Here is a 12,282-nt window from a genome sequence, read left to right on the forward strand (position 1 = left end):
TCATAATGTGTAGATAACTCTGATCAAAAGGTTCTCTATGAAGAATTTAAAGCTAGAAATATGTTTTTATAGCGCTTAACTAACAAAATTACGGGTGTGAATTTTAATTATTATTTTAATGTGTAAACTGTTTTCAACCCTGGTAGTTGCAGAAGTAATTTAAGTAATGCCCTTATGATTTGCTGTAGTAACATATATTTTTATTAATGTAGTAACATTTTATTAAATTTCTTAAAACACCTTAAAAGAGTCTGGAAAGAAACTGGAATTTGGTTTTGCTAATAGAGTGGCCACTCTGAGCTCTCTTGCTTTCCACACCAATGCTTTCCGTCATTGCTTCGTGTAATGGTTTGACCCCCGTTTCATCTCCAATGACGTGGGTGTGGAAGAGACATTTAACCACACCCTTGGCTTGAATGTGCAGGCCGGAGGAGCGGATAAAGAAGCTGGAGCGACGGATCACGGAGCTGATCGAAGAGTCGTGCCTGGCCGGCGGGCGTGGGGAGAGCAAGGCGGCCTTGGAGCTGGCGAAGGAGGCGTCCGCGAAGGAGCGCAGCCTCATACGGCTGCACGAGCAGGCAGGACTCAGCGAGTCCCACAACCTGGACCTCACCTTCTCCGTGAGTGTCTCCCTGCCCATCTCGCACTCTGGCATGGCCAGCCACCGTGGAGCGATGTGGGGATCTCATTAATCTCATTCCATAGGACACTCGGTCGATTCCAGGAAAATGCTCCGATGGTTCCTTACAATATTCTATCCCTGATTAATTCTCCACTATCCCTGTGGTGTGTTGTGGAGTGTTACTGGCTCAAATAACCCCACTGTTGACACAGTGTTAAACTTAGGTGGTAGCTGCATCCTGGACTGTGGGAGTCTTAAAGATCTTAAAGACGGTTATCAAGTGCAGCTTAGACGTAGGAAAATGTTGCTGAATAGTTGAGCGTGGACAATAAAGTTCAACTCGATAAGGTTTGAGTCTAAACTTGGACTGGCAAGCTGGTATCCACTGCAATCAAATGCAGGGTAAAAGCAAAATGTAGTCAATGAAATAAAAGGTGAGAGAACATGAGGCTAGGGAAATCTTAGGTTTATTAACATGTAGGTAGATAATGTCCAGGAGACAACAGTTGACCATTTACCACTCACTGGCAGACACTTGATACAACATTGCCAGAGAGGGCTAATTGAACAGAGGTTGTCCTTAAGGTGAGTGGCCGGGGATGTGACCCAGCTACCACTCTGAAGTGATCATCGTTCATTGGACCAGAGGTCCGAATGCAATTTGGCATTAAGAATTTAGTGTTTGCACTTTTATTAAGCATGACACAAGAAAGAAGTTTAGCTTGAATAAAATAAAATGGGGAATATAGTGAATTTTTTTTTCAAATGGCTTTTACATTGTTTTGCAGTTTGTATCACCTTTCTTTAGTTGCTTGTACAGTGAAATCTCATTACAAAGTACCTCATATTGAAGTAGGATATCAACATCACTTTTCTACGTCATAAAAATAGTGAACACCTATCCCTCACTTAGTACGTCTTTAGATTGCGCGGATTATTTAGCGCGATGTGATTTTTACTGCCCCAGTCTTGAATAGCACATCTGTCAATTTCAGTTAGCACGAAATCTCGGCAGGCAAAAAAAAAAAGAAGTCGAGCATGACTCCACGAAGTCTGTTTCATCATCTATAAAACAGATGTGCCGTAGGATACAGTTATCCAAACAAGGGGAGAAGAGATGCACGCGCAGGTCTGTCTATGCTATCGGCTGTTGTACAAACATCAGCTATGGCAAGTTAACTTGCGGCTATGGAGTGTAAAGGACCAAATGTTTTTACGTCTGTGCCTATGCCGCCGTGCCATACCGTTGTCACCTGGCCACAAACAGTCTAGCCAGTGGCAGGGAATTCACTCAAACAAAAGCAACGACTGCCCATTCAGCTGCCGGTAACTGTACGTGCTTGATCACTCAATGCATCGTATTCAAGTATTTGAGACAAAACTATAAGTATTATGGCACACAGATTGTCATGAAGGCCACGCTTATGTTTGTCACACTTTAGTTTTAACGTTTTAAGCAAGTTAACTGTGTACATAATCGTACGAAATGACTCTTACCAAAAGTTTATATACATAAGTCTGATGCTGTTGGTTGTACTAGCGGGAATATATTTGATATTAGATACCAGAACAGAAATAAATAGATGATTCACGTGGAAAAGGTTGTTAAATGAATGTTGCAATGAAAAAAGGAATCACTGGCCTGACATGATTGGTGTGAACCAGGTGGTGATACGCAAATAATCACTTTAATTTTTGAAAAATTAAAATGTAACTATCCGAACGGTAATATCAGTTTCACTGTCAGTAAAGGATGGTTTGGAAAGGTACGCAATGTGAGTTAAAGGTCACGCCTAGGCAGGCAAGTCAGCCAGCCGACTGATGATAAAGTACATTAACATGTATCTCCCATTACGCAGTGTCATATTTGTCATACAAAGTACGATGGGAGGCATATAAAGATAAATGGTGACATATTTATAGTTGAGTGTTATTCAACGCATTCATATTACATAAAGTATATTTTCCTACACGATTTTGGAACACATTAAAAAAATTAGCCTTTCTATTTATGGAAACTAATGCTTCAGAATACCTGATTTCGAATAACACGAGCATTTTTAGGAACGAATTAGTTGTGCTAAGTGAGGGATAGGTGTAACATAAAAATTTTAGTTTATTCATTGTAGTTTGTAAGATAGTAATCATTATGTATACTGTATAGTTTTTTTTATTTCTTAGCAGAAAATATTAATAGTACATGTTAATCAACATTCAATTTATTTTTAATTTTTTTTCAAAATGGTATTTATTTACATACTAGTTTTGAAAAGGCTAGAATTGACTAAAATGCTGTGCTGTTTGTCAGGTGCTGTTCAACCTGGCAATGCAGTACGAAGGCAACGACATGTACTCGGAGGCTCTGAACACGTACCAGGCGATCACCAAGAACCGCATGTTCACCAACGGCAGCCGCCTCAAGGTGAACATGGGCAACATCTACTTCAGGCTCGGCCAGTTCCCCAAGGCCGTGAAGATGTACCGCATGGCGCTGGACCAGGTGCCCAACACACACAAGTACCTCAGGTACGGCATTGGTTGGTGTAAGAACTTGAAGACTTGTTTGACAGCCAAAGTGCGGGCCCATCACCACCTTGTACCATAGCAGGCAGACTTACATAGCACAGCTCTTGAGGAGCAGATCGCCAGTTCTCACTGTATTGAGGATTAGGAGGTATATCTTTAACAGCTCTGCACTTGTTATTGTGCCACTGCATTAGTGTTTTACACTGAAGTATGTGACACACATAATATGTAGTTTTGATTGTGTTTATCAAGTAAAAAGATAATTTAATTAAAGTGGACAACTTACAAAATTTTCTATTTACAAGAATAAAACAATTGAGATTAAGTATACAGTCCAATAAAAGTAGGTATTGTTAGTGTACTTATTTGAAAGTGTGTTTATTTAAGTCTGTGTACATATAAATATTTCTGTTTTGTAAAATAATATGTTTCCCTCCCAACTCCCTCTTGAATGCGAGGCGGCTATACACTCGGGGAAGTAGGTCCTCCGTGGTTCACTCTTGGCCTGTGAGAGAGAGTGGTGGGTAGGCGGCCTTCTTTTTGCTGCCTGCCACAGGGCAGCTGGCTCAGCTAGCTGCTGTCGGAGAGGCTTCTCTGGTGGGGTTGGGCCTCAGGATGGCCCTGGTATGGGCGCGGCTGGTGCTTTCTGTCGGGGTATCGCAGTCTATCGTGTGGTAGTGTCGTCCCGCGATCTACGTGGCAGGTCGCCCCTCCTTGGTTAACTAGGCTTTAAGGGTTTCCCGCCACTTTATTCTCCTTATATTGTGGTAGGGAATAAGGCCAGTTGGGGTAATAACAACAAATAATGGTTTGATAGGTAGCTGGTGGCTGGCAACGCCTGGCTGACCAGCCAATGAGTGACCTTCCTGCAGTACGTGTCAATCAGGTGAAGCCATTTGCAAACACTGGTGTGGACTATGCTGGCCCCTTTTTCATTGTCGTGGCTAGGACCCGGGGAGTGAAAGTTCATGAGGCTTGAGAACCAGGCACTGCAACTGAAACTGGTATTAAACCTCTCCACAGAGGCTATAAATGGTTTGTTGCTCGTCAGGGAAGATGTTCCCATATGTACAGTGATCGTGGAACAAACTTTGTTGGTGTTCAGAGTCACCTGAAAGAGCTATACGAGTTTACGTCCTCAGCTCAACACCAGAAGGAAGTTCAGGAAGCAGTCACTCCAATGGGCATCATATGGCACTTAAATCCTTCTGGTACACCCCACTTTGGGAGTATTTGGGAATCAAGAGTGAAATCCCTGAAGAGTCATCTTGCATGTGTAGTCTGTGACCGGCTGCTATCTTATGAAGAGTTGTAACACAGCACTGGTACAGATTGAGGCAGTGCTTAACTCCAGGCCAATAGCACTAATGAGCTCTGGTCCCTATGACTTAGCCCCTTTAACCCAAGGACATTTTCTGATATGGAACGATTGGTTGCCCTCCCAGAACCTGATGTGACTAATGTACTTTTGAATCGTTGCCAATGTTGGCAGTTAATTCATTCAGCATATCCATCAGGATTTTTGAAATCGTTGCCACACATGCTATCTCCACTCTCAATGCATCAGCAGCAGAAATGGACTGATTTAGAGACAAAAGTTGAACCAGTTTCATATTTAAAAATTTAAGTAAGATAATGTACATCAGTAATAATTATACAAAAACTACTACCTCATTTTTACCTAATAATATGCCCTTTCATTTTAAAAGATTGCTGTTCTTATTGCTATTAGCGGTGATAAGCATCATCTGTTAGTTTTTGCGTGGGTGGCATGGTAAAAGTTTGATATCACGTATCCAAGTTAACCCCTTTGATCTCGATGGTATGATCCTGTATACATTGATTCTGTGGTACATGATTTTGCTGTTTTAATTTAGTGTATCGAAAGATCCTGGACACACAAAAACTTGTGATGTAACAATGAATTATACAAAAATAAAATTCCACAAGGTTCAAATAAAATGTTTCCGTTGTAATATTTTTATGTCCAGCATCTTTCTACAAACTTAATTAAGACAGCAAGCATCATGTACCACAGAACTAACTATACAGGATCATGCCATCAGGATAAAGGGATGAACTTGAACACGTGATGCGGAACAATTACCAGTGCCACTAGTATATGATAAGGGCATTCAGACCCACTGTCCAGGATGTGACGTCACCCATGTGGAGAAAGGAGACTCGAACCTCCTCGGGCTAGTGTATTTAAGGCATCCAACACACCTTGTTCCTTTGAGTTGGTACTTAGCTACACCAAAAGATACATTGTTTTTAAAATAATGCAGATTTATTCATGCAGATGTGATTTTACAGTCTCTCCCTCTCATACGACATATTATAACTGATAAATATATGTGTTATGAATCGGTGAAGTTGTATTCAGTGCTACTATGTGGTCGGACAAAGTCTTTGCTAAATTACTAGAATGAATTTGATCAGTGAGTAGCAAAGTCGTGGCCTCATGGTGTCGAAGACGTCCTACCCCAGCCTGTAGATCAGGAGACTGGGCTTGTGCTGGTCTGCACGGTGGTTGGTCTGCCTCAGCACCATGCAGTGACCTCTTGCCGAGCGGTCTGGTGGCAATTTCATCAGCTCCAGCTTCGGCTCCTCTTTCCATCTCTTGAGGGTCTCCATGAGACAGTGGGTGACCAGTCATCAACGCAAGAGGAACAAGGGGTGATATGGTAGACAGAGGTGTGCTATGTGTTAGATATCAACTTTTTTATTCTTCAAATACACATACCCTTCATCGCAAACAAATATTAACTTCGAGATATAAACAAATTACATTTGTTTCCAGAGCTTTCACTTGTTACACAGCTGGAAAGTCTCTGTGAACAGAAAATACAAAAATGATTAGGACAGACCTAACTTAAGAGGCCACTCCAGTGTTTCAGGGGCACTACGCAACCCGCGTTAACCTCATAAGATTAAATGCTATTTTCATTTTGCTTATAACTAATTAACTAATATAGATTTCGAAACCATGCTTGCTTGATATGTAAAACAACGATGCTCTTATCAAAGCCCCTTTCTTCAAAAACGTGCATAAATTATGGTTTTATACTAATCTTTACTAATATGCATAAGTGTATTGTCTAGGTTTGAACCATAATTTATGCACGTTTTTGAAGAAAGGGGCTTTGATAAGATCATTGTTGTCTTACATATCAGGCAATCATCATTTCGAAATCTATATTAGTTAATTAGTTATAAGCAAAATGAAAATAGCATTGAATCTTATGAAGTTAATGCGGGTTGCGTAGTGCCCCTGAAACACTGGAGTGGCCTCTTAAGTGAAAGCGCCTTAAGGCCGGGCTTCAACCAAATTCACTCCGGCCGCGGGATAGGCATTTACATGCAAAACAAATTCCCGCGCGATTTCCACAATTTTTGTGATAACGGCGTCAAACAAAAACCATGTTGTAGATTTTGAAGACCTTAACAGCGCTATAGCTTTAAAAGTTTTAATTTTTTATTTCAAGATGGTGATATCATGTGATATAATATTCAAAGTATCATATTTTTCAGGCTATTCATTTAATCGCTTAAACGGCTGTACTGGAACCTTGACTGAGTTGAATTCTTTAAAAAAGTCAGCGGGGCTGATACTCTATCTTTAAAAACAAAGTCACAGGATGATTATTTGTAATGGAAACATTGAGGCCGCGAGGCCCAGCACGTGGTTGTTGACGAGGGGCGGCAGGGGGAAGAGGATGACGCGCGAGGAGGCGGAGACAGGCTGCCGTGTTGCCAGCTCCTTGGAAGGTCACCCACCCCTCGCGACTGTGAGCCAGGGAGACGAACACGGGCTAGTCATCTGTCACGCCTTGCGCGCGAGGTACTGACAGTTCTGCATTTACAACTTCACTGGTTAGTGTTTAACTCTTTACAGGACAGAAAATAAAAACAAAAACTGATAGCATGATGGTCATTTATTAAAAACAGTATAAATTGTGTTCGCGGAGTTCGTCTTCACAAATTAAATTTGTTCATTATTTTAAATAGCTTTTTCTGTGGTCGTTTTTTCGTATATAATTTAGGAGGATTTTTTGTCACACTGTTATGCACACCGACGCTTCATCGAAACAATCCTGTCTAAACCAAATGTTTATTAAAATTTTTAACTTCACATTTATTGTGACACAGATCTAAAATTCCTATCTGAATATCTACACATACTTGATAAAATTTTATTTTAATAACTAGTTTAAAAATTAACATAGAATAGCTTTTGCTATCTTTAGGTTTAGGCTTCTCCTGAAAATGCAAATGTTTCTGAAGACGCACAAATTATTACATTATGAAGGTTTGCTTCAAACTTTGATATTATTGGTAGACCTGAGTAGATAAAAAAAATATAGCGACACTCACATTCTGTCAATTAGAATTTTTTGTAATAAATTTATTTTATGGCGTTCAGGCCCGTGGTTAGTTGCGCCCTCGGCTACCTTGCATGAGGGGAAGGGATGGGGAAAGGTGTTTGGCGCCAGCGTCTCACCGAGGTCACTCATTCTCTCTTTTTTAGAATTAGTGTTACGCTCGACTACGTGTGACTTATTCAACGAAATTTATCAAGTCTTGGTACGCAGTGTGCGATTATCGGCAGCACAAAATGTCTCAAGAAACGGCCACAATTATCAAAGCGAAAGAAATCCACAAAAAAAAAATGCTTCTGGCACGTACTGCTAAAAATAAAAAGTATGTACATGTGTTATATATATTATACATACACGGATATGAGAAATTAATATGTGACCTACTGTAAAACTTTTAAAATAATATTGAAAAAATGAATCCTGGAAATTAATTTTTAACATTTGTAAGAGTTGATAAATATATTTGCTCTAAAAACATTTCAAACGAATTTAATGTTTCTTTTTATGCGTAAAAATAAGCCTATAGTTTGAACATTTATTAATGATACATTACACATTTGTTCTCGTGACAATGTTAGCCGTAAAATTGTGGATGCATGCGGGGCAATTTTGATTTTTATATGCAGCTATAAATACCATTTTTATTAGGATGCAATTTTGTCTATGATTTTTTGTAATCTTTACTGTCAATTTTACGTGCTGGCACTTATTTTCAGCGACAATAGATTACAAAACAGAAACTGAGAAAACAATCCCGAAATATTTCTGTAAAATATGATTTATGTTATTTCATTTTTAAATTTTACCATGAATAAATTATTTTATACGTCTATGTAAAACAAACAATTTGTTAAAAATTTTAATTTAATTTAAAAATCAATTTACGTTGAAAGTAGTAATAAATTAGAATTTCTGAGTTTCGGTGACGCCTTTGCCCACTCACCGATGGACTGCCATTGTGATTATACACACGTCTTATATTTACTATAATGTGACTGAAAAACGTTATATAATTAACGTTTATTTTTATTTAATAGTAATGAATAGTATTATAAATGTATATTATTGTCATGTTATAATTGCATGTCTGACATCTAACAGGTGCACAAGTTAGTATATTTAGGAGTATTATTTCTGTGACAAAACAACTTATGTAATTAATGTTGATTACATCGAATCACTGCAAGTCACTTTTGGAGAAAGAACTAATATCGTGAAACGAACAAAAATGCTAGCTGATTGTGAGCTATGGCATAAAATGAGACGTGTGCGGTTAAAAGTCAGCAATTTCGGCGTTGTTTGTCGCCGGAAAGAATCTATGTCCTGTTCAAATCATGTTAAACAGTTACCTACTTTACACGCCCACGTTTTCGACACTGGCAATGGAGTACGGTGGTCGCAATGAGCATATTGTCATTCAGAGGTTTCAAGCACAAACCGGATTAGTTGTACAGAAGTGTGGTTTATTTTTGGATCTCTAAAACGGATATGTCAGTGCTAGCCCTGACGGACTTGACCAAGGGCTACAAGAAACTGCAATAAGAAATGAAAGTTTTTTTCCACGTGTGAATGAAACGGAAGTTTAATTCTTAAACATTCACACCTTTATTTTTATGAGCTGCAAGGGACTTTAAACATACATAGCGCGAATACTGTTACTTCATGGTAATGTCTGTTGTTCGTCAGAATTTACAAGTAGAAAGAGTAGAAAGAGATGAGCTCATGCGGGAAACAGAAATGTTGCCGAAACTGACCAATTTTATCGTAGGTGTTTTCTGCCTGAGATAGTGGTGCCAAATCAAAGCATATACAGAGCCATTAGAGAACCAGACTACATTTTGGAAGCTGAGAGAAGCTTGGCAGAGAAACAGCAATCAAGACGTCAAAAACTGACCCGGAAAAAGCAAGGGATAAATGAATGTAAATATAATTGAAGTAAGATATTTTTGTTCTTTAAAACTCTAGACGATTGCCATAAAATGTTATGTTGTGTTCAAATTTGTTCTAACATCGAAAACATTAAGTTAAACAAAAGAAAAAAATTATTAGGAAGTAACTGTACATGAGTTTTTATAAGGTTATAATTTTATCTGAAGTTTATATTTTAATTCTGTGGAGACATACCTTTTAAAATATTGTTTACAATGAATTCCTAAGCACTGATTATAGTTGTTTATTTTGATTATAGTTATTTATTTGTTTTGTATGTTGTAGTAATATAGTGTCTTTTGGTCTCTATGCTGATATAAACTGTGTTTCTACTATCAGTTATAGCCTATTGTTTTTCTTCTCATTTTTCTATTTTGTATGATATATTATACTGAATGAGTTAATGTCACTATTATTTTGAATTCTTTGTAAAATATGAAATATAAAACATGATTTTCAAACCTAATGTATTTTCATTAACTGTGGTTCACATTTCGCAACAACTTAAGAAGTGGTCATTCTACGTAATAACTATTTGTAGTACCGGTAAATGTAATAATTAATACACGGTTACCATTAGTTGTACAATCATTAGCATTAAACATTATGGCAGAGGGTACATACATTTTTTAAAGAAAAGTTAATCTAATATTGTGTTAATTCTGATTTAGACACATTTTTCACAATACCAATTTTTTGAGCATTGTCATAGCCAAATCCTCTGATAAGATCCTTCATAAAGATTAACTCATATCGCTGCATTTACTGATCAATAAAGAAAAATATTTGTAAAATTTACAGCTTTGAAACGTATGGAACCGTATTTATGTTTCAAAAATACATAAAACATTTTTTGTAATTATTTTGATACACTCTCAGCTGATATTAATTGCCTGAAAATAATTTTTAAAAATCAACGCAAACAACTTTAATTAGTATGTAATACTTTAACTGTGAAGTTATATGTGGATGAAAATTATTCGAATTCTGGCAGGTTTCATTAATGTTTTATTATTATGAGGTTTTTTTTCTTGCAGTAATTGAATATTAAAAACGTAAATCGGTTTCAGCTAAGAATGCCTTACACTTAACTGAAATTAATGATAAAAACATATAAATACGTTAATGTGTAGTTCTTACTAACTTATAATAACAAACTTCTTTATCTTGGAGAGATCTCAGTTTCGCAAAAAAACTTCGTTTTCAAAGTAAAGTTATATTTCAATGACACATACAAACACACACGCATATATATGTATATATACATGTGTGTGTGTATATATATATATATATATATATATATATATATAAAATTATTTTTCATGCATTAAGCACAATTTTACTCTACTGAAAATCTCTTTGTGTATTAATAAATGCTGATTGACCATTATTTGCTTGGTAATGGGAAACTAGAAGGAAATATATATTTTTTTAATGAGGTTTGGATGGCCACTTCTAGAAAATTGAGAAAATGACAAAGTGAATACGAACCTTCGTACACACGTACTGATTTCACGTTACTTCTATGTAGGGACTCGGAAATTTCGTGAATTAATCTGGAATCAGGATAGAATTAAATGTCTTACATGTGCTCAACCCATGTTTGCTTTTCCTTTGGCTGATTTCTTATTCTAGTTGATCTGCACTACCTGATTACTTTTTTTTCCTCCTAGTTAGGCATCGCAGAGGGGTAGCCAATAACTATCGCCCAAAAATGAACTCAGTGGAGCAGTATAAATGTTTTCATACTAGCTTGCGACAAAATGAATGCGCGAAATTTACCTATCTCTATTTATAGGCCTATCCAGACTGATAATACTGGCTGTGATTCGATTCGCCAGGAGTATAGGAATGTATGTCCGGGCACAGGCGCCAGGCGCTGGTGCCGGTGCCGGGTCAATGATCGACCGACCTCTGAATTCACGGCGGCCATCTTGGACTCAAAAATTCCTTAAAATTTCTCAAAAATGACTCAAAATGACTCAAAATTTCCCGTTTTCCAGGGAAAAATTCCCGTCTTGAGGGAAAAATTACCGTTTTTAGATCTTAAAAATACGGGCGGCTAGAAATATCCATATTGAGGCTTAAGCATCCATGTCTACAGCTTCCGATAAGCCTCTGACGTCATAATTTAATATGTCATCATGTAATATGACGTCACAGTTGCAATTCCCGTTACAGCAGCCATCTTGAAAATCATTATTTATTATCCTATTTTATTGAAAAAATTAAAAAATTAATAAAAAAGCTATATTTATAAAAAATTAATTTTTTTCATTAAAATCGGATAATAAATAATGATTTTCAAGATGGCTGCCATAACGTAAATTGCAACGGTGACGTCATATTACATGATGACATATTCAATGATGACGTCAGAGGCTTACCGGAAGCTGTAGACATGGATGCTTAAGCCTCAATATTGATATTTCTAGCCACTGGTATTTTTAAGGTCTAAAAACGGTAAATTTTCCCTCAAGACGGGAATTTTTTCCCAGAAAAACGGGAATTTTTTTTAGAAATTTTGAGTCATTTTTGAGGAATGTTGAGTCATTTTGAGGAACTTTTGAGTCCAAGATGGCCGCCGTGACGTCAGAGGTCGGTCGGTCAGTGACCTGGCACCGGCACCAGCGCCTGGCGCCTGTGCCCGGACATACATACATTCCTATACTTCTTTCGCCTCTTTTTACTTTTCCGTCCCTGTTTCAGGTAAAAGGTCTAACAGATTTGGTAACCAACCTTGTTTTGTCTAATCTGGTCATTTGTCAGTCTGCATTTGCTTGTAGGTCTTGTCCGCACTGGCCTGTAGATCATAAAAGACAA

At 37.7% G+C, this 12,282-nt stretch overlaps 1 protein-coding gene across 4 annotated transcripts in view; it reads left to right on the plus strand.

The window, feature by feature from the left end:
* The window catches only part of LOC134531665 (intraflagellar transport protein 88 homolog), a 150,706-nt gene that overhangs the window by 76,817 nt on the left and 61,607 nt on the right, over nucleotides 1-12,282 (plus strand). For all 4 annotated transcript variants that reach the window (XM_063367446.1, XM_063367445.1, XM_063367447.1 and 1 more), the window contains exons 5-6: nucleotides 425-620; nucleotides 2,931-3,148. In XM_063367446.1, coding sequence (XP_063223516.1) covers nucleotides 425-620; nucleotides 2,931-3,148 — 414 coding nt within the window. The remainder of the gene's footprint in view (nucleotides 1-424; nucleotides 621-2,930; nucleotides 3,149-12,282) is intronic.

The sequence above is a fragment of the Bacillus rossius genome, chromosome 5, assembly GCF_032445375.1.
Source record: "Bacillus rossius redtenbacheri isolate Brsri chromosome 5, Brsri_v3, whole genome shotgun sequence".
Taxonomy (NCBI): Eukaryota; Metazoa; Arthropoda; class Insecta; order Phasmatodea; family Bacillidae; genus Bacillus; species Bacillus rossius.